The sequence below is a fragment of the Xenopus laevis genome, chromosome 2L (genome assembly GCF_017654675.1).
Source record: "Xenopus laevis strain J_2021 chromosome 2L, Xenopus_laevis_v10.1, whole genome shotgun sequence".
Classification (NCBI taxonomy): domain Eukaryota; kingdom Metazoa; phylum Chordata; class Amphibia; order Anura; family Pipidae; genus Xenopus; species Xenopus laevis.
This window is the reverse complement of record NC_054373.1, coordinates 106,617,722-106,640,731: the sequence shown is the minus strand read 5'-3', so window position 1 is coordinate 106,640,731 and position 23,010 is coordinate 106,617,722. Positions and strand designations below refer to the sequence as shown.

The 23,010-nt window shown below is 35.1% G+C and overlaps 1 protein-coding gene across 3 annotated transcripts in view; it reads right to left on the bottom strand.

Moving 5' to 3' along the window:
• Nucleotides 1–961: 961 nt before the first annotated feature.
• alcam.L (activated leukocyte cell adhesion molecule L homeolog) overlaps nucleotides 962–23,010 on the bottom strand; it is a 39,134-nt gene continuing 17,085 nt past the window's right edge. The window contains 15 exon segments of one of the 3 annotated variants that reach the window (NM_001092527.1): nucleotides 962–3,206; nucleotides 5,091–5,206; nucleotides 7,894–7,999; nucleotides 8,606–8,644; nucleotides 11,401–11,533; nucleotides 12,836–12,969; nucleotides 13,255–13,384; nucleotides 13,770–13,882; nucleotides 14,851–14,980; nucleotides 15,327–15,454; nucleotides 16,377–16,559; nucleotides 17,829–17,916; nucleotides 18,007–18,071; nucleotides 21,664–21,883; nucleotides 22,762–22,862. In NM_001092527.1, the coding sequence (NP_001085996.1) occupies nucleotides 5,119–5,206; nucleotides 7,894–7,999; nucleotides 8,606–8,644; nucleotides 11,401–11,533; nucleotides 12,836–12,969; nucleotides 13,255–13,384; nucleotides 13,770–13,882; nucleotides 14,851–14,980; nucleotides 15,327–15,454; nucleotides 16,377–16,559; nucleotides 17,829–17,916; nucleotides 18,007–18,071; nucleotides 21,664–21,883; nucleotides 22,762–22,862 (1,658 nt within the window). In that variant the 3' untranslated portion in view covers nucleotides 962–3,206; nucleotides 5,091–5,118. 3 annotated transcript variants of the gene reach the window in all.

The window sequence follows — 23,010 nt, the reverse complement described above, 5'->3', positions numbered from 1 at the left end:
AACAATATAACAGATTGTGAATAGTTCTTAATAGTTATAAAAGAAAAATAACAAAATACTTAGGTATTTTTATTGTATGGACAAGGTTTCATAAATTATGTACCAGTTAACATAAATATGTATAAAGGTGCATTCATAACCTGTAGAAGTTGAAACAAAAAGTAAAAACAAAATAACTTGACCCCTTTCAGCGTGCGAATCAGTAACATAAAGCAAGAAAATAAAGAAATGTGTCTCATCAGCAGGTTACAATGAATTGCAAGCATACTGGATGGGCAATTTTACTTATCACTGAATGAAATGAAGATCCACAAATGTTCTTGATGATTTTCCCAGTACTTCTTATTACTTGTGTTTTTGGTGCATCAGATTTTTATAGATGTGAAACCAAAGTTAATTTTAGAGGCACATTTATCAAAGCGCAAAGTCAAAGATTTATGTGTATTAACTCATATAAAGCTTCACGATAATTTATGAATGATTTGCCAACCAATGCCATGTGATTCAAGTTTTCTGATCGTAATATCCCATTATTCAACAGTTATGCTATAACAAATGCAATCTGAAGTCCATTGCTCTAGCTCCGACCTACAAAGATACAATTAAAATGGCTTTAAATTGGATATTCAATTTTTTATTTCTCCAAAGCTCAAATACATGGGACCTGTCACCCAGAATGCTCGGGACTTGGAGTTTTGCAGATAATGGATTTTAACGTAATTTGGATCTTCATACCTTAAGTTATAAAATTATGTAAATGTTAAATAAACCCAATAGGCTTGTTTTGCCTCCAATAATTCATTATATTTAGTTGGGATCAAGTACAAGGTACTGTTTAATCCTTACAGAGAAAAAGGAATTATTTTTTCAAGACATACTGTCATGTTTTTTTTCGAAAAGCTTCAGTTACGTGTGCTGCTCCAGCAGACATTTGCACTGAAATCTGATTTTTTATATTTAATTTTTAAATCTGATATGAGGCTATACATATTGTCAGTTTCCCAGGTACCTCAGTCATGTGACTTGTGCTCTGATAAAATTCAGTCACTCTTTACTGCTGCCCTGCAAGTTGAAGTGATATAACCCTCCTCCCTCCCCCCCAGAAGCCCATCACAGAACAATGGGAAGGTAACCAGATAACAGCTCCCTGGTAGATATATGAACAGCACTCAATAGTAAATATCCAAGTCCCACTGCAACTTCTCCAGTTACATTGAGTAGGAGGAACAATAGCCTGTCAGAAAGCAGGTCCATAGTGCAGGACTGGCTCTTTCTGAAAGCACATCACCAGGCATAATAACCTGAGATGGCTGCCTACACACCAATATTACAGCTAATTTACACTTATTGGGTTAGGAATGAAACTTTATAAGCTAGAGTGAATTACATACGGTGTATACAGTTTAATTTAGAAATAAAAACTACACAATAAAAATCATGACAGAATCCCTTTAAATACTTGGATTATTTGGATATAATGTAGTTTATGGAAGACAGCTATCACATAATTCTGAGTTTTCTGGATAATGGGTTTCTGGATCCCATACCTGTATTATTATTTTTTGTGGTGTCAATTGACTCCTTAAATGGCTGGAAACTGCCAGCCCATACTATAATAAGACCATAATTTCTTAGGTAAGACTCAAGATTAACTTATTTGAGAATTTGCAAGAATTAAAATACAATAATTCAAGATTAGTTTATCAGTCACCACAAGGGAAATTACTCCAGAAACATAACAACATGATTCCTGATAAAATGTGTGTCTAGGTACTGGCAGCTGTAATAAAGCAGAAGATGTTTTTCTGATTATGTGGTGCCAACTATCCATCTGAATCTTTAGTAGGTGTCACTGACACTTAAATTAAGCTCATGCACAACTGGTACATAAAACAGCACCCAATGGATGCAAGAGCAAGCACAAGTGAATATGAGCCATTTGAGAAGTATATACTGAAATGCATGGCTGTGAAACAAAAGTGCTTCACAACATAAAAGCATCCCATTTAAAGACTCCTGGTTGTGGCAATCTCTGGATTAAAGAACAAAAGTAACCCAACCTTCCAGACCAAAGGTGCTTACATATGCCATATCCCAACCATTAGACAAGAGCACACAGGAATACATGTAAACCTAGCCTGCAAGTCCAGGGCCAATAATGGTGATTGTTAAGAAAAAATATGGCAAAAACTATTTACTGCAATTTAACAATTTCCACCCATTTTTTCTAAAACCCCATTTGTACCATTCCATTTTATTATCAGGGGATGAGGTAAGTAGATGCAAATAGTTGCAATTGTTAGTTTACCAAAAACAGGAAATACACAAAAAGACCAAAGACAGAAGGAATGAAGAATGAAATCTTACTAATTTTAACCATATTCTGTGCTAATGTAAAATAGACAGAAACTTCCAATTAAATACATAATGTATTGAAGAATATAAAAATTTATAAATTATTTGGGATTCTTTCTTTAAATAATCCCTTGGATCTGCCCCTTGTTGGGCGCATTTTTTTAGTGTTTTGTTTCCTTTGATGATGTAAGGCAGTAAAGAACCATGTGAATTCCAGTCATTCATAAATTATGGAAAATAAGAAACCAGTTCTATCTGAAATGCTATCAGTAACATCATTCTGATTAATGTAGCGAAGTTTGTCAATGATGCCGTTGCAAGCAGAATTGCACAATGGTGGTGGCAAACGTTTTTCATTTATTTTAGCATTGAAATGGCCATTAATTGTAATAACATTGGCAAAACATAATTTGTGCAATGGCAAAATTTCCTAACTGATAATTATAGTTACTGATAGCAATCAGAACTTCATGTTTACCTGTGCAGTCAACAGTGTAAAATATACAAAAAAAATATATATATAACATTATGCTTTACATCCGAGAACAGCAACTCCAGAACAAAGCCTTACAGTGTATAAAAATAGCTACGTAAAAAAATTTACATAAAAGGCAAAACAAATTTTCAGTGCAGACATTTACATAAAAATAACAAAACACAACATGGTAAGCTATCATCATGGCTGTTTGAACAGTTTTTGTTTATCCGGTACTGAGATATTATTCCTTATAATCCTGGGACAACTTGGTACAAATGTTAATACTTCAACCATGACTAGTTGCAGCTTCTCCTTTTATCTCCATAATTACAATCCACTTTGATTCTTCTTTAGAAAGATCTTTACAACATTCCTATTAATATAAATGACATCAGTTAATTTATGAACAATTAAAGAATAAGGTTACTTTACAGTTTAGTTTTATTGGATACAAGAGAAACTGACACCGCAATGTAAACATATTTGCCTTATGCTTTTGAATTATCTGTCTGATCCCCCTTATTTCATTATGAGGGAGCTGCCATATTTGTGCATTAGTATTCTGTTAATGTTAGAAACTCTAACAGTCAGGCTCAGAAACTTCAAGTGACAATACAACATACAAAAGCAGCCCTATCAGGGAAAAATTATCAACATCATTTCAGACCTGTCATGGTTGTATATATACAGTAAGTCAATGAGAAAAGTTCTAAAGATATCCTGATCTGCACTGGGTTTTGTGCAAAAATCCAAAGATTTTGTGGTTTTCAGGCAAAAATCAGAAGAAATCAGATTTTTGCGAAAATATTAAATTCAGATTTTGATAAATAACCCCCAAAATGTACTTTTATATGTTGAAAAGTAATTTCTTATTGTCAGTATCACTTTGAAAGTGTGAAGCAGGACAGTTAGATTGTGTGCCACATCAGATATAAGAACATGTGGGTCATGTTCTAAAAAAAGGAACTGGTAAGAAATGAAATTCACTTTATTATTATATACACGCATGGGACCTGTTTTCCAGAATGTTTGGGACATGGGACATTCTGTAATTTGGATCCCCATACCTCAAGTCTACTAAAAATCACTTACACATTAATTAAACCCAAAAGGATTGTTTTGTCTCCAATAAGGATTAGTTAAATCTTAGTTGGGATCGAAAACAAGTTATTGTTTTATTATTACAGAGAAAAAGGAAATTTATTTTAAAAATTGAATTTTTTTATTAAAATTAAGTCTATGGGAGATGGCCTTCCTATAATTCAGAGTTTTCTAAACTGTATATCTTTCAAATACAAAACAAACATACATGTTAATTGATCTTTTAGGAGGAAGTGAGAATGTATTAATTGCTTTTACTTAACAACAGCACAACACAAATGAGTAACAACGTAGAAGTATTCTCAGAAATGATGTCCTTCCATAATATGCATAAATATGGTAACATAAAATTGTATATTCTGATTTTTTTTAAATCAATAAGCTATTAATAAAAGTGAAGCTCTTCGTGCACTGTGCTGCAGTATTTTGCTTTTCATACATAATATATACATATATAGAATTTATAGTAAATATATGCTATAGGCCTAATACAAAAAGTATTGCTTGGTACAATCATTTTGGTAAGACAACAAAGAAAAAAAGTGTTAACTGTACATTATTTTTTTATCATTTCTAGGTTATGTAATAACAGGAACTACGTTTTCTCCAGTTTAGGTAACAAAGCAAATCGAAGGTAGCATTAATTTGTCCACTGTTTAAAGATTTATATCCAATTAATTTCTATGGCCAATTTGCATCTCTTTTTGTATCTTAGAATTTAGCAGAATTAAATCTGAATCCTAAGCAGGTAATATAATAAAGGTGACATTTAATAAATCATATTAACATTCAGATGCTGGCTTTAAACCTGTCTAGTAATAGTACCTGCTGATTGGCATTATACAAAAGCTGTCATTAGATAATATAAAGAGCAAGGACACACACACACACACACACACACACACACCAATACATTGCATCCTGGAACAGAGCCTACCATAAAAACGTTAGAAAAAGAATTACAAGGAGTACAAAATAGACAGTTTGATATAATTTGCATAGCTAAGAATACAATAAGATTTCCCAGTTGGGATTTGAATAAATCTTCCTCTTTTCCCCTGAGTAGAGCAAAAAAGTATTTCACTAAAAGCTGGTAAGTCAATAACAGAGTTTGCCTATAAAGGCCTATAAAGAAATTTCTACAGCACATTCCTACCTTGAGTTATTTGTAATTTATACAATTCTTAGGCTTCTGACTTGTGGTTATTTTCCTCAAGCTTCTTGTTTTCTTCTTTGTTTCCAAGTTCTTTTCCTACATGTTTCGTTCCTGCGCTACAAGACCGAATTGTAAAGGTTACTGGTTTATCAAGAAAGGATATATATAATTATTTATCTAAACGAGTATTGGACTGCTATTATTAATAACCTCTGACTCTCCACAGCATAGGGTATAGGCAAAAAGAAAATACTTCCAGTTAGAAAATATTTTGGCAAAATACAGTATACACTATAATCAGCCATTAATTCATCAAGGGTTATATTCATGAAAACCAGCAACACCCCTTGCATGTTTGTAAAATGCAGATTCTGGTGGCACTGACATCTAGAATAGACATTTACTTTTAACTGAGAAATATGCCTGCTCTAACTTACATATAACAATACAAAGACAGTATATTAAATACAAGTAATTTGATCTGCCCCATATTTTCTTTAAATTATCCATTATAATTTTGGATTATGGGAATGAGCTCTTTTTCTAAGACGTGGAAAGGGAATGGTGCAGTTTTATGGAAAAACCCTACTATGAGTAAAACATTGACAGTGACCTGCTTGGAGTTATATTGGGTATCAATGTCTCTTTCTATAAAAACTGTATTGATACTTCTGCTATTTCAGTTAACCCCAGTAACCAGTTTTGATGTAAACTTAGCAACATGTACTACATCACATCATGGGCTGTTTTTATTAATATTGGAGACAAACATCACCAGTGATGTCGCCCATAGCAATTAAACATGAACAGTCACCTACAAATTAGAAAACAAAAGCAAAGATCTAATTGGTTACTATAAGGCAACATCACTGGTGATGTTTGTCTCCAATGTTAATAAATATTTCCCTTAAAGGAAATACCTGGCTCCAGGTTAGGACATTCAATATTTTTATTATTTAACCCTGCTCTGGTGATATTTAGTCTTGTCCAGACTTTCTTAGAGTGACACTTTATTTCTTACATTTAAATTTTAACATTTAAACATTTTACTTTATTTGCTTCACCTAAGAAAATCTCTCCCCTGTAGTATTACCTTAGGAGTATCAGGTATAGCTTATGGAAGATAGAACAAAGTTAAAGTTAATGAATATTTTAGAAGGCTTAAATAGAAAGATATCTGGAAAAGCCATATAAATGCCCAAGAATAGACCCAATTTTGCATTCTCTGATTCTAGAGAACTTTATTGGAAGCAGGTTATTAATAGTAAAAAAGCACTTGAGTTCAATCCACCAAGTCTGGTGGATGCTTTTCTGCTACAATATGATTATTTTCATACTATAAATGAGAGCTGGGAGTTATTTAAGCTTTAGCAGCAGACAGGAACTTAAAAGATGACTCACGAGTGGCCTCAATTGAAAAATCCTCATTATTTCAATATTTTCTGTACATTTCTGTCTGTATGACCAACACCTGAAAATTAAAGGTTTCTTAACAGGAAAAGGTATTTTTCATATGAGAAAGATTTTTATCTAATAGGTGTGTGAAAAGTCATGAACAACATGGGGTCACTGTTAATTAACCCTCGATATTCGACTAGGAATTAAAATCCTTTCGACTTCGAATATCGAAGTCGAAGGATTTAGCGCAGATAGTTTGATCGAAGGATAATTCCTTCGATCGAACTATAAAATCCTTCGAATCGAACGATTCAAAGGATTTTAATCCAACGATCGAAGGAATATCCTTCGATAAAAAAAAGTTAGGCAAGCCTATGGGGACCTTCCCCATAGGCTAACATTGACTTCGGTAGCTTTTAGATGGCGAACTAGGGGGTCAAAGTTTTTTTAAAGAGACAGTACTTCGACTATCGAATGGTCCAATAGTCGAACGATTTTTAGTTTGAATCCTTCGATTCGAAGTCGTAGTCGAAGTAGCCCATTCGATGGTCGAAGTAGCCCAAAAAAAATTATTTAAAAGTTTGGTAAAAATTACATTTGCTTCAGAAACATTACTGCAGTTTATATGAATAAGAAGATATGTACCCATAGGGGCAGCCATTCCATCTGAATAAGGCAGACATTTACATAGCAGATCAAAAATAAGCAGTGTAAAATGTAACAGCTTTAGTTTTTACAGAGGACGTTCACTCTCAAATAAAATAGGACAATTATTGCCCAGAAAAAGTTTATTTGTAGGTGCTGGGTCAATAGAGGCAAACTTTATGAGGATGATTTACTAATGCTGAAGCCTTTCAGTTCTTGCAATCGTAAAGATGATACTGCGTGAGTTAAGGAACTCACCTGGGGTTTCAGGGGAAAAAACGAATTTGTTGAGCTATTTACTCCAAGCTAAAAAGCTTGAGGTTTGAAAATAGTAAATTGCCCCCATGTAAATGCAATATTTTCAATTTATGACATTACTGGTCCTCTAAGGCTGCTTGAAATAATTTAAACGTTAGTGATGTAAACGTAGGATCAATTACAAGGTCCTGAATTCTTATTACACATAAAAATCAGTCATACATTATTTCTATTTTATTAATTATTTGTTTAAAAATGGCACTGACATATGTCAGAGCTTCTTGGATTATTAGTTGCTGCAAAACAGTTCCATACCTGTATTTAAATGCTTACAATACACATTTTTCAATACTGAGTAATACAACTTCTTTAAAACCTGCATTGTTCAGTAATACAGTTTTAAGAACTATGTAGTTATGCCATGTATATTTAATGTTATAAAAGCATGGTTAGAAACACTAATGTAACAAACTCAAAGAGATACAAATGGGTCACAGCTTACCCAGATTTCCTGATGTATAAACAATAGGCTATTCCAGCGACAAGTGCGGCCAGGAGAAGGCCAACGACAATTCCCACAATGAGTTTTGCATGATCACTACTGTCATCTAGAAAATAAGTTCCTGCAGTATTAAGAAACACATCCTAGAACAAATACACATTTGCCAAACATATATAAATCAGATTACATTATAAAGACGAGTAAGCATTTACTGCCTGCTCTTCTGGCACCAAACTGAAAGTCAGGAAGCAATGCTTTACCATCTTTGTAAATGAAACCAACAGCCTTTCCATTAACGAATGAAATACAAGGATGACTTTGAAACTGGCTCTGATGCACCAATCATACTTAAAACATAAAAAATGGTAGCTTTTAAATGATTTGTGTGCTTGAAAACATTGCCACAAAGACAAAAGCAGATACCGCAACAGCACAAATCATCCTTATGATTCACACATTTATTTTACCTTCCCAAACAGATTACTTTAATTCATGATAACAAAAAAAAAAAAAAAAACAATATGCGTATTAGAAAGACAAGGCTTTAGGAGTTAAAATGCAACAGAAAGAAATTCTCCAAAATCAAAGAGGTTACCACTGCAATCTTGTTATGATCAGACTGATAGAAATATTAGTGGAAATTTCTAAGAAGGATACTAATTAGAAAGTTGGATATTCAGGGAAGAAAGAAGTGCCTTACACTACAACTTACCACTGCTATCATTACGCTCATCTTTCTCTGGGATGCTGACTGAAATGAAAAATTGAGAGGTTAAATTAAAAAAACACATTTTGATGACGTATGAAAGTCACCTTCACCATCATAATGTGCTGTAATTTTCAACAGTAATTTATTCATTCCCCAGTGAAAGTAAAACAAATGGAAATGTTTTACTTCACTGAAGTAATTTAATGGATAATATCCTTCTCAGTGTCCCTATTTAAATACACTAGGGATGCACCAAATCCACTTTTTTTGATTCGGCCAAACCCTGAATCCTTTGTGAAGGATTCAGCCGAATACTAAACCGAATCCGAACCCTAATTTGCATATGCAAATTAGGGGTGGGAAGGGGAAAACTTTTTTACTTCCTTGTTTTGTGAAAAACCCTACGTGATTTCTCTCCTTGACCCTAATTTACATATGCAAATTAGGATTTGGATTCGGTTCGGACGGGCAGAAGGATTAGGCCGAATCCGAATCCTGCTTAAAAAGGCAGAATCCCGAACCGAATCCTGGATTCAGTGCATCCCTAAAATACACTGACTAGGTTCATACTAAAAATGAAGAATCACACAAAAATAATTCACATATGGATTAAAATCAATCCTTTAGGCCAGGGCACTCCTTTTTTGAGTGGGAAGTTTAGAAGCCTTGTAACTTTCTGCGGCAGTTTAACTCTCTTCTTATGCCATCTTCCATAGTCTTTAGGAAAGCTTAAAGAAATTTTGATTACATACATGACACTATTACATGCACACATGTATGGAGACACACGGATTTCACACAGTACTGAGTGACCAAACACTTTAATCTGTATTTTTATCTAATTAAAATTTGCAATGCAATAACAGTTTAAGGAACAATATTATATTGCGAGATGTGGATTTTTATTCTTATTGGTGCAAATTGTTTTTCTTTTTGTGACTTTAATTACATTCCCCCCATAATCTGTTACAAATTCCCTGAAATAATCAAGGTACTCTTCACTATCTCCGTCTCCACTCTCTCACATTAAGGCTTTTTTGTTTGAAGTTGTGATTTTCAAAGACAGTTGGCTTGACATTGTCTTGGCAAAGGAAAGAAACACCATTTAACCTAACTGCCCATCAAAATCTGACTCCTGCATGAAGAGACAGTTTACTGAGAGTGGGATACTACTCTGCTGTTTTCAGCCATGTTTTGACCTGTGTCCTAACAAAGTCTCACCCAGTCTACTCTGTTAAGTAGAGCCTTAGAACAAAACAAATTCATGAACTCCCCAGAAATCCTATCCACAAAATGTTATGCATCTTCAAGAACAAACATCACGTTTTCTAGAACTGGTTTGAAAGAATAAGGGGCAGATTTATCAAAGTGTAAAACTAGAGCTCTCCGCAGTAAAATTCCACCATTAAATTTATTTCTATGGGATCTTTAAATGCACATATATCAAATAGCAAACTCTAACAAGACTATCTATTCTCAGATATCCCTATTGCTGACTGACATTAATGAATTAGAAAATCCCCAAATTTTACTTTGCTGTGCATATGCAAGCTGAAGCCCAAACTACGGATTCCTGAAGGTAATTAAAATGGCGGCACAGAGTTCTGTTAGTTTGGTCCTCAGGTCGGTGCATTTTTGGAACCCCATTGATTATCCTTTTGACTTTAGTTTTATAGGGAGTGACAAAAGTCATTTAAACTCAGTTATCAGCATTAAATAACTAAAAGCATTGAAGAGTTATGGGATCTATTACTGGTAAACCTGGTATCCATAAAGCTCCTAAATATGGCAACGTTATTTCATATTTAGTATTTAAAAGAAAAAATTTGTACTTCAGTTGTTGACTGATTTACTTTGTCTTTGTATAAAAGTACATTGTACATGATGGTAAACCTATCATGTACAATGTACATTACAACCTATATTACAAATATTTTTATTAATAATATAATGATGATGACAATGATAATATCCCTTTTTTAAGTTAATATTTCTTTATTAGTGTTAAGATGTGTGGCTCTAAATATAGAGATCCCTTATCCACAATCCTAGGTCCCAAGCATTCCATATAAAAGATCCCTACTGTATTTTAATTAACAAGTATGTTACACTAAAGCTATTAAAGGAAAACTATACTCCCAAAATGAATACTTAAGCAACAGATAGTTTATCTCAAATTGAATGACATATTAAAAAATCTTACCAAACTGGAATATATATTTACATAAATATTGCCCTTTTACATCTCTTGCCTTGAACCACCATTTCGTGACTCTATCTGTGCTGCCTCAGAGATCACCTGACCAGAAATACTACAACACTAACTGTAACAGGAAGAAGTGAGGAAGCAAAAGACACACCTCTGTCTGTTAATTGGCTCATGTGACCTTACATGTGGTTTGTATGTGTGCACAGTGAATCTTACGATCCCAGGGGGCGGCCCTTATTTTTTAAAATGGCAATTTTCTATTTATGATTACCCAATGGCACATACTACTAGAAAAGTATATTATTATGATAATGGTTCATTTACATGAAGCAGGGTTTTACACATGAGCTGTTTTACTCAGTATCTTTTAATAGAGACCTACATTGTTTGGGGGGTATAGTTTTCCTTTAACTGAGGTCAACTAGAAAACAAAATGAAATACACAATGGTGCAATGGTTTCATGAAAAAATTAACAAAAGCGAGTCATGAACATCTTTTGCCTTGTTACTAAACAAAGTAACAGTTGTGAAGGCAGTCACAGTTACAATAATATTATGACAAAAAGTGAAATACTTATAATTCACTTACTTGCTGAAACATTTAGTGATCGAACTTCTCTTCCCAGCCTGTTTTCAGCTACACAACTTATAGTAGTATTTTCTTCTGGTGAGATAATGATTTTGGCAGAATACCTAATATTACTTATCACCGTCTCTTCTGTCTATAGAGATGGAGAGAGAGAGTATGTGTGTTAGGGACACCAGAAGAGAACACTTCAAAAGATAAAAAAAAGAAGGTGGCTACGATGATTTTAGTGCTTTCGACTTGCATAAAATTTTTTTGCCCATGGTGTGATCTTACCACTACACAAAACTTGTGTTTTAGTAATTTACAATTTTATGTGTGTAGAGAGGATATGGCACACACCTACTGGAACGAGGACCCAGGACCCAGAAAAAAAAATATATCCATGTAGAAAGGTGAAGCACACTGAGAGTTAAAACTTATTTTATTAGATCAACGTTTCGGTCCTCACAGGGACCTTTATCAAGATATTATATAAATGAGGGATGCACCGAATCAACTATTTTGGATTTTGGATTCGGTCGAACCCCCGAATCCTTTGTGAAAGTTTCGCCGAATACCGAACCAAATCCTAATTTGCATATGCAAATTAGGGGTGGGATGGGGAAAACATTTTTTACTTCCTTGTTTTGTGACAAAAAGTAATGTGATTTACCTCCCCACCCCTAATTTGCATATGCAAATTAGGATTCGGTTCAGATGGGCAGAAGGATTCGGCCTAATCCGAATCCATCTGAAAAAGGCAGAATCCTGGCCAAATCCCGAACCGAATACTGGAATCGGTGAACCCCCTTTTATATATATATATATATATATATATATATATATATATATATATATATATATATATATATATATATATATATATATAATACACAAGAGCCATGAATATCCCGTAAATGATATCCTTATAAACGCTGCTTAGTGATGTCATCAGTTATAATCAAAGCTTAGTGATGTCATTTTTGTACTACTCTGTAACTCAATAGTTTATACTACTCTTATACTTCACTAAATATATATATATATATATATATTCTGTAAAAACGTAACGTACGTAAACGTAAAAACTAATTTTGGATCAAGCTTTTATAGGTAGTAGAGCCTGTAAAACGTATAAGTTTGTGCTTGATGAACCATCTCTTTTGTTAATAACCAAACTGGCTTTTTTGTTCTTAGTAATATTTTATCAGTTTGCCCATGACATGATTAATTATGACACATACTCCCATATGTAATAAAAGGCACAAAGTTTACCCAAGAGCAGTAACCAATAGCAACAAATAAGATGTTTGCTTTTAAACAGGTAACCGGTAAATTCTGACTGCTGATTGTTGATATGGGTTACTGCACCTGGGCAAACTTATTGCCTTTCAATACATAACCCCAATAGTATTTCCCAGCACATGCATTTTGTAAGCATAAAAGGATAACTTACTTTGTTTAGGTGGACCAATTGTCCTGCACTGGAGCAGTACACTTCTGGTCTTGGAAAGCCTTCAACTTCATAACTGATTGTTTTAGTCTTTCCATCAGAGAACGGATTTTTTATTAGTTTAAGTTTTGGTTTTCCTTAAAAAAAAAATTTGAATAAAATCAACACAGCACGAGTTGAATTTGTGAAACATTTATTGAAACATGTTTTGTACTGGCACTTGATGTTATAATGATGCTTGTGTGGAAGTGCAAGCAGAATGTTTGGACATAACTACATTGATGTAGCTAATCCATATGGGTGTCAATTTTTTTTGATTGATAGTAAGGAGAAAGAACACCTGTGTTTAAGTTGCAAATCATTAAATAAAATAATGACATGGCTTACAGAATGGACCTCTTTAAAAATAATTTTCTGCCCACCTTCTACGGTAAGCTTAAATGTTTTTCGACTTTGTAAACCTTCCTCTTCCAGGTTAGCCAAGCATTCGTAAACACCTGAATCACGATACTGTAAGTTCTTAGAAGGGATTGCTGTCAATATTTTGCTGTCCTGTTAAGATAAAGGTAAAAAGCTCTTGGAACACAAGCGTAATGGTGGCTTAATGCTTTGACACAAACACACACACACAGAAAATACACGTTTAACACAAATAACTTCTTAAGGCAAATGAAAAGCCATGTAGCTTGAATATTATGCATTATTATTTTCAAGAGTCAATGCTCTGCAAAGTGTACATTTTGAGCAGGTCAACAACTCAAATATCACCACTTCCAACACAAAGTTACTACACAGTCGAATTAAGTAATGGTAACAGTATACTGACAATAATTGATAGGGTTTTATATTTTAAGAGAATTATCAGACATATTAAACACAACAGGACCTTACAAAGAGCCAGTGCATCTAAATAATTTTAATTTAGAAAAAAACTTACTTTCATAAAAAGGACTGATACATTTTTACTTGCAAATGGAACACACAACACAGAAAAGGAATCTCCAATTTGTTTAGTAATCTCTCCACTTGGTGTTAAAGACAGGTCTAGATCTGGAAGACACAATACATACACAGAAATATATCAGGTTCTGTGCTTCTGTATGTCAGAAACACAATGATACAAATGTGAGAAATCTAGAAAGATATGTCACTTAAAACAACATAGACTTGTAAAAATGTGAGGTATGTGCTGAAAATACACACACAATATCCTTTATTTCTATATACTTTGGTAAAATATGAACAATACTTTCCCGCTTCTGAATAGTCTGGAGCCTAATGGTGTGCAACTAATGAAACGTCTGTACTAATGCCTATATAGGCTTATTATAACCAGCTCATTACAAAATAGAAAGTAGCCACCATTTTAATGTTAACATCACCAAGCAGGCATCTGTTTGTGCATGTTTCTCAGATAACAATCTTTTAATGAATACAGCTTCTGTACTGCTTGGTTAAGCCCTGCAAACCCAGTTGAAGCACTTGAGCAGTAGAGTTACAGAATGAGTAATAAGGTTACCGAACTAGGAGAGCACCCTAAGGTATACTAGTCAGTGCATTGCACTGTGATGTTCCGTTCCTTATTGAAATCACGTGTGCAAGGAATTGTGGGGGTTGGAGGATGCAGGCTGATGACAGATGGCTGCTGAGACAAAGTAACAGTAGTCAGCCAGCTCAGCAAAGTAGTCAGAGAGATCAGCAAGTGAGCAGAGGGGTAGACGTACGGAACTAATCCAAACCATTAAAAATCATGAAAAGTCTGCATATTTTTTAATTGATGTATATTGCAAAGCTTGCTTGAACTATGTTTACTTTTCAAAAAGCTTAAGTTATGTTTGTGTGGAGTTCCCCTTTAAGACTTTATATTTGGCCATAGATTATGTAGCCTAAATTTTCTCAGATATAAATTATTTTATATCATTAAATCATCAGCTGAATTTTTGGCAATACACCAATGTAAATCCAGAGGGTATATTGTCTCCTTTGTTGTTGAATAATTTAAGATTGTATTTACTTACAATGCACAGTGACTGTTGTAGATGCCATCATGTTTTTATCTGATAGAGAACATTTATAATCCCCAGTTGCATTTCGTTTTATGTCGGTTATGTGGTAGGCACTTGAACTGACGATACCTTGTTCTTGACCCTTTAGTGTGCAAACAAAAAAAATGCAAAATGCATTTAAATACAGTGAATGATACAGGGATTATTTACATTCAAAAACCCTTATACCACTTAAACAAGGAGGCTGTAATTCCTGTGGCACAGCAATGCCTGTTTATAAACAGACAACCTAATATGAATGCCATTTTCTTTATACAATAAACATTTCATTCCATGTCTTTTTATTGTCTCAGTATTCTCAGCTCATTTGGAGATGCTGATAATACAGTTTTGGACAGTAGGCATTTATACAAGATATACTAAAACATCTGAATTAACACTGTTCCTCAGTTCAAAGTGCGCAATGCAACAAAGCTTTACAAACTTACTGGAAGGTAATACAAAAATTCTTGCGGAGGCGGATTACCATTTCCTCTACATTGGAGAGTGATGTTATCACCTTCCTTTATGTACTTTTTTGATGGCTGTATCTGAATTGTTACCTTCTCTGTCGGGTCTATAAAAAAAAGAATAGAAATGTTAAGACAATTGTATCAGAGTACACAATAATTATTGACAGACGAGGCCACTTTGGTTCATGTGTTTAACAAAGAATATCTAAACACATTTAACCTACTTATCCCATTTAACACAGAAAATTGGGTCACAACATCCCATCTAATTAAAGTGTTCACCATTGTTAACAATGGTGCTTTGGTATGCTAATGAAAAGGTTAAATGCATCAATTAAGTTTCTTCAATTAATCCTGAGTCTTCATCTGTACATACCTTACAATTCAAAAGTATAACTAAACTAAAACAAAACCACTAAACTACAGTGGTTTTCTTGTTTTGGCTAAGCTGTCTTATCTGTCCAATACTATCACTAAATCAGGAACAGACCTTTCCAGGCAGTGGAACATTAAGGCTAGCCAAACACAGGCTCATAAAAATTTTCTGACCATGAGTTCAAGTCTAGAATCCCTACCATAAAGCATTGCAGAGCTTTTTTTTTGTCTGAGGAGATAAATAAGTGAGCTCAAGAAAATTCAACTGTACATGCAAACACAAATACTGTATATTATGTGCAAATCATATTTGTTCAGAGCTGTCAACCTCTCCCAAAGCTGAAGACCCGGAAGTGTAGTCACGGCAACGACCAGCCCCCGAGGTGACATCATGCAAAATACATCCTGGATACTAACTGCACATGCACAGCTGGATTTTAAAGAGAACATGGATGAAAGTTGGGGGAATGCTTAAAATTTGGGTGAACGTGGTAGGATGACTGGAGACCGGGGGGAGAGGGACAAATTTCGGAAAAATAAGGGGGGCTGACAGCTGTGTTTGTTTTCAGGCAAAAGTAAACATGTATTATTCTGAGACTAGTTTTAAACATTCAGGTTGTTCCAAAGAGAGAGATGGATTGCAAAACTTACAATAAATATCAAAGCTAGCAGTGTCAGATTCAGCCGATACTTGTCCATTTGGCATAAAGTAGGTAACTGTACAGCTGAAAAAAGCTCTTATGTCCTCCTTTGTTGTCAAGTACTGAAGTGATGAGTGCGTGCTATAAAGGCCACTAGAAGAATTTTTTTCTTTATGCCACACTATAATCACAGCTAAAAAAGAAAAAAAACACAATGCATACCAATCAAGAACACAAAAAAACAGCTATTTCAGTACTCCCTTTCACAAATTTTTCAACATTTTCCTAACTTTATGCTGTGAAGGCAGAGTTACTGCATAGTGTTAATTTTTCCTACGCATTCTGCTTTTATACTGTACTGATAGATTATCTGATTCCAGTAAACAGATGTCATATTAAGGGGCAGATTTATCAAGGGTCGAAGTGAAAATTCAAATTTTGAATTTCGAAATTCAAATTTTCGAGTTTATTTTAGTGAAATTCAACTAGGGAACACTTAAAATTCGAACCGAGTTTTAAAAAAATGTGAATTTATAAATTTATCATGTACTGTCCTTTTAAGAATTCAAATTTGACTATTCGCCACTTTAAACCTGCCAAATTGCTGTTTTAGACTATGGGGGATCAATTTGGAGTTGTTTGCAGCCTTCCTGAAAATCGAGTTTTTTTCTGAGAAAAAACTTGAATCAAATTCGTTTCAAACTCGATTCAAATTTGTTTCAAGTTTGAGGGTCAATAACGTTCACCTGAGTTTGAAAAATTCGAATTTTTCTAAAATTTTCAGAATACTTGGTTGTTTTTTATCCAAATGTTTTTTTACAAACTCCCATGAACTTTAAATTCGACCCTTGATAAATCTGCCCCTAAGCCTGGAGAGATTTACCATACACAGACAAAAAATAAAATGCAGTTTAGAATGACAAAGATGTTTTACTTCTGTTTACAAGACACATTTTTTTACCTTGAATTCTAATACATGACAGTTTATGATAGTGCCACTGATGCCTTCCCCATGGCACCAGAAGGGCAAAGTGGGGGGCAGGGTAGTGCACCCACATGTTGTACTTTACACCCTGCCCTGAACTTTATGAACGAGGCCCCCAGAAATTTCTTAAAGGAGAAATATAGGATAAATAAAAAAAAACTAATTTTGTAGGCAATTTGAAGTAATTATATGTAAGTAAGCTCCATATAGATGTTCTCAGGTCCCTGTCTGTTTCAAATGAGGGGTGGTGTGTCCTAACGGTCCCTGCCAAAAGCACAGTAGGAGGGGGACAGCCAATCACAGTCCTGACAATAAATACTGTACATAATTTCTTCTATGAAAAGTATATAAATACAAAATAAATAAGAAAAATAGTTGTAACATGTGAGCCTTACATAATGATTCTTTACTTCACAACAGAATTTTCTATTGGGCAACAGCATATGTATAATAAACATACTATTTAATAATACATACCTCTATCAACTGGCAAAAGCATCTTGCCATTTCTGAACCACGTAATGTTTCCATCTGGGTAGCTATCTTTAGCAACACAGACTCCAACCTGCAAAAGATTAAATAAATGAGTATAGTAATGAGTTTTCTGCTAAACTCCAATTATCCCATGAATATAATCTGACAGTAAAACAATTACCCTATTTATCTTTCCTGTTTCCATGATTTTTGGCTGCTCTAGAATTTCTGGTTTTGATGGAGGCTCTGCAATGAAGTATAAAAAGATGATTAACATTTCATGGTTCTTCTTTGTTGTCATAGTTCACTTTTACCTGATGCACTTTTTTCTGCTACAGAAAAACTCTATTAAGAAGTAGGGATGCACCAAATCCAGGATTCGGTTCGGGATTCAGCCTTTTTCAGCAGGATTCGGATTTGGGCCGAATCCTGCTGTCCTGCCGAACCAAATCTGAATTTGCATATGCAAATTAGGGGAGGAGAGGGTAATAGCGTGACTTTTTGTCACGCAACAAGGAAGTAAAAAGTTTTTTTCCTTCCCACCCCTAATTTGCATATGCAAATTAGGATTTGGATTCGGTTCGGTATTCGGCTGAATCCGTCGTGAAGGATTCGGGGGTTCGGCCGAATACAAAATAGTGGATTCAGTGCATCCCTATTAAGAAGACAGTTCACTGCAGTGGCCAATTACGAAAATGGTGAACAGAGCAAAGGAATCCCCCTTAGTGCTCTGTGTCAGGGGTCTGCCCGTGCTCTGCAACTAACATTGGAATTTTCAGAGCCGCAAACATTGTCGGGCTGCATGTCTCTGTGCTACAAAATGGGGGGCAGAGATATGCAGAAATGCCAGGTTGCACCAGTTTATTGCACTTTGTCCCCTGTCTTCCACTTTGTAAATCACTGCCCGAATGGACCTTATTTATCATTAAAAAAGTCAGAAAAAACACGGGGGCTTAGGCCTTCCTAACTGGGAAAACTACCACAAAGCTGTCATCCTAAATAGATGTTTAGATTGGTCCTTTCACAGACAGACTAAATTGTGGACTAGGATCGAACAAGAATCCATGGTAACCCCGCTCTGGGCAAGCCTTTGGCTATCACACACAAATAGAATATACAGGGATAAAACAGACAATAAGCTTAGATATACCTTAGAAATCTGGGATGGACTGGTTAAATCGGGCAAATGGGCAAATGCCCCCCCTCCACACACCCCAGTATTCGGCAACCATGCTTTTACCCCTGGACTGAACCTAGAGAACTACAAAGGTTGGCAGAGACAACTACATTCTATTCTGGGAACCAACTAAAACCAATAGAAGAGATATTACCGACCAAGAAATCTCAGACCTAGATAGTTTTAAATACCTTCAGATCAGACACTTTATCACCTCAATATTCCCTGCACAAACACAGAGACAAGAGACTACAGAAATTTAACAGATATGGTCTGCAGATAAGGCACCAATGGAAGCAATCTCCCTTTTGTATCGAAACATTACAGAGCTGTCCACACACCCAGCTGACCATATTAAAGCTAAATGGGAAAACGAACTAACCACCACTATACACCCAGACACATGGGAGAAAATCACATAACTAATTCACAGCTCATCTCCATGTACAAAACTACAAGAATTAAACTATAAACTTTATACACAATGGTATAACTACCCCACCAAGCTAGCAAATATTTACAAGACGGTCTCGCCTCTATGCTGGTGATGCAAAGCTAGCCAAGGAACTTTATCACACATTTTCTGGAGCTGCCCTATCATAACACCATTCTGGGATACAGTACGAGAAATTATTTTAGAAATAACAGGGATTGATGTTAAAGATGACCCCCTGGCAGCCTTGCTACACAATACATAACTTTCCAGTTCTGCATACAAAAAATCACTGACACCGGTCTTACTGGGCACTGCTAAAGCACTAATCGCACTAAGACGGAAACAAACAAATCCTTCGTTAATCAAGGACTGGTTTAATAAGGTGTTGAAAGTCTATAGATTTGAGCAGTTGAAGCCTATAACAGGGAAGGAAACTAGCAATTTTACCAAAAAATGGTTTTATTGGACCCAGTATATGGGCTCCGATCACTACCTGCAGCTCAGCCAAACCTATTGTCAGAACTGGCAAAGGTGAACATCCCAAGATGCAACCCCCAGAAAGCCAAAATATTGACGCAATGAGATCCAAACACTTCAGACACACCTGCCAGCTTTTTCTCCCAGACTCCGGCGGTCCTACCACAGGAAAAAAGCAGCGCTTCTATAATGGTGAATGGGCGACCTAAATGTGTAGACTCCTAGACGGTACTCCTACATCCCTATCCCGGTACTCCTACATCCCTATCCCCCTCTCTTCCCCTTCTAATCTCCTTCTGCGCTTCATGCTTTTCTTTCCTCTCTGTTACCGTTATAATGGTTGTTGTTTATTAAGCCTACGGTACTTTTTGGTTTTGTTGTTAACAACTCAAGTCAGCACAATTCAAGACACTTCCCGGCATGACTAGACTGAAATGTTCCATGCGGAAGGACACTAGTTACACCAGTAGATCCTTTTGGATAAAGCGGCAGAAGAGGCCACAGCCAATGAACCCAGATCGCTTTGTGGATGTTGACATAAGGTTGTGTCTCAAACAGGGAAATGCACTTGAACCTACAGCATTGATATGTTTAATTTCCAATTGTACTGATGTGTTTCTTGATATGGAATGTATAAAACCAATAAAATATCTTAATTTAAAAAAAGAAGTCAGAAAAAATAGGTTCAGGCAAAAATCTGACAACTTTGGGTTTTTTTTAAACTTTTTCCGGATATTCGGATTGTGATAAAAAAAAACCCTTAGTTTGTTGTTTTACATACCCTTGAGACATGATATAAAAATGACAATAATAACAATATATTTCATGAACTGGAAATGAACATGAACAAAGGTTATTGGGGGCTCCAAGGAAACAAGTAGTCCAAAATCCTCTCCTTATGTGAGACAAAGGCTTTGGAATATTTTTCACTTCTCTCCAAATCTTCTTACTTACTTACTTCATTCACTCTTTTCTCATTCCACATACTTCCAATTAAATTTTTCTTTTACCTATCTTATTCTCTATCATCCCAATTGTTTTATTTTGCATTTATCTTTTTTTCTTTGTTCTTTTTAATTTTCTCTATTAAGGTCACACTATGATAGCCCAATGTTACTGCAGTAAAATAAACCACTGCAAGCTAAGAAAAGGAGCTGAGCGCTTAAGTGCAATGTGAAATCTGTCCTTATTAGGGACACCTCTGGCCCAAATTGTGTCCAAGGAGGCTGACTCAGCACCACCTCTCCTCCAGTAGAATGACCAGTGTAGCAAGCAAGCTTGGACTCTCCGCACAAGAAGAGAAACAACTTTTTAGTTAAAGAGAAAAAAGTAAATTAGCTGATTAAATTTATCACGAAGGCTTTTAGCCATCCTTAGTAAAGTGTAATCCGAGGCAAGGTTCTTAATTTACCAATAGGGCAGAAATGACGCCCATAGACTTGTATGACGTTGTGCGACAAAAAAAAAAGATGTGCACCAAAAAAAATGTTGGCACGCGACAAAAATGTTTTGACGCCCATAGACTTTAATGGGCGTTGGCTACATTTCTGCGTCGGCGAATTTTTGGCGAAACGAAACGGGTCAAATTCGCCATCCCTATTTACCAATATCAGGGACAGCACTTGTCTTAATGACAAGTGATGATTCAGAGTCAGATGTTCCTTCATTTAATTAGGCTAGATACAAATAAATATTTTGCATAAAGAACCATATACACAATTACTGAGTTTACAATAGGTTATACTTACTGAACACTTTGACTACTGCTGGTTCTTCAAAAACATTGTCTACTGTAACAAGCATGCACACAAATCGCTTCTCATCATCTATTACTGCATTTGCAATGGATAATGTATAGTTTTCTGACAGTTCCAAACGATTTTTGTATTCTGGAGCATCACCATAGTTGATTTTGTTTTTCACTGCAGACCGGGAAGCTAGAAATACTGCAATTCCATCAGGTGTTTCCTAGAAAAGTGATCCAGTAGAATTTTTAACAACATCTGTCAATACACAGATTACCAAATAAAAGGTACTGAACCACTGATAGATTGCTAGTGAACACAAAAACAAAGACTACTGATTTAGTACCAGACAAACTAAAGGAACCATTCCTACACGGTAATCCATCTGTAATAGTGAAAAAGACAACAGCTCTGTTTGGCAGTACACATGGTTTTTTTGCAACTAAAGCTTAAAATTGAAATCAACTGATTTATCAGACCTTTGATTTTGTTTTCTAACTTATAGTTAGCTGTTTAAATCTAATTGCTATTTTTCCCAACCCCTTAGGCTGGCAGAGTTATTAAACCACCCCCTCGCCTTTTTGTTCCATGTTGAAGTGATGGAGTATTTGCAAAGCAGAGAAACTACGTCCCAGAATCCATTACTTCAACATGGAACAAGAGGAGGGTGGATGAGTCTGGTAAAATGCCCTGACATGTAATATGGATGTGGGTGTCTTTGTGCCTGGGTACAGTTAGTTATCCATGCTGCTGAATTGTGGTATATTTAAAATGTTGCAAATGGGTTGCTCCCATATTTACTAAGAAGCGAAAGACATTATTTATTACAAGTGGGAATATTTTAGTCCTGCATTAACTGACTAGTAATAGAGGTTTTAAACAGATGCAGTTGAATATCACCTTAAAAGAATCCCCATATCTGAATTCAATTATTTCTAAAGATGTCATATTGTCATAGTGCTATGTAAATAACAGAAAATAATTATATCTACTAAAAACTATATCTTATATATATATATATATATATATATACTGTATATATCTTTAAAAACTAAAATGTACAAAAAATATACATTCAGCAATGCATTAAAGAATACTTACATATTTCCAGCTTGCAAACAGTAGATCTTCCACTATTTCACGACCACATGGTATTATAATCGTTTCTCCAAAAACTGCATTGACTGTTTGTAGCCCATAGCCTAAAAATTAAGAAGGGGTTTAGCATTTAATTTGCTGAGAGGAAAGGGTAATTTTAAAGATCAACTAAAGCCATCCAAAATTAGCGTTAGAAACAAAGTGCCTAATTCATCTGTGGACAAATTATAGTCTCCCCTCTCCCCAGAAAAA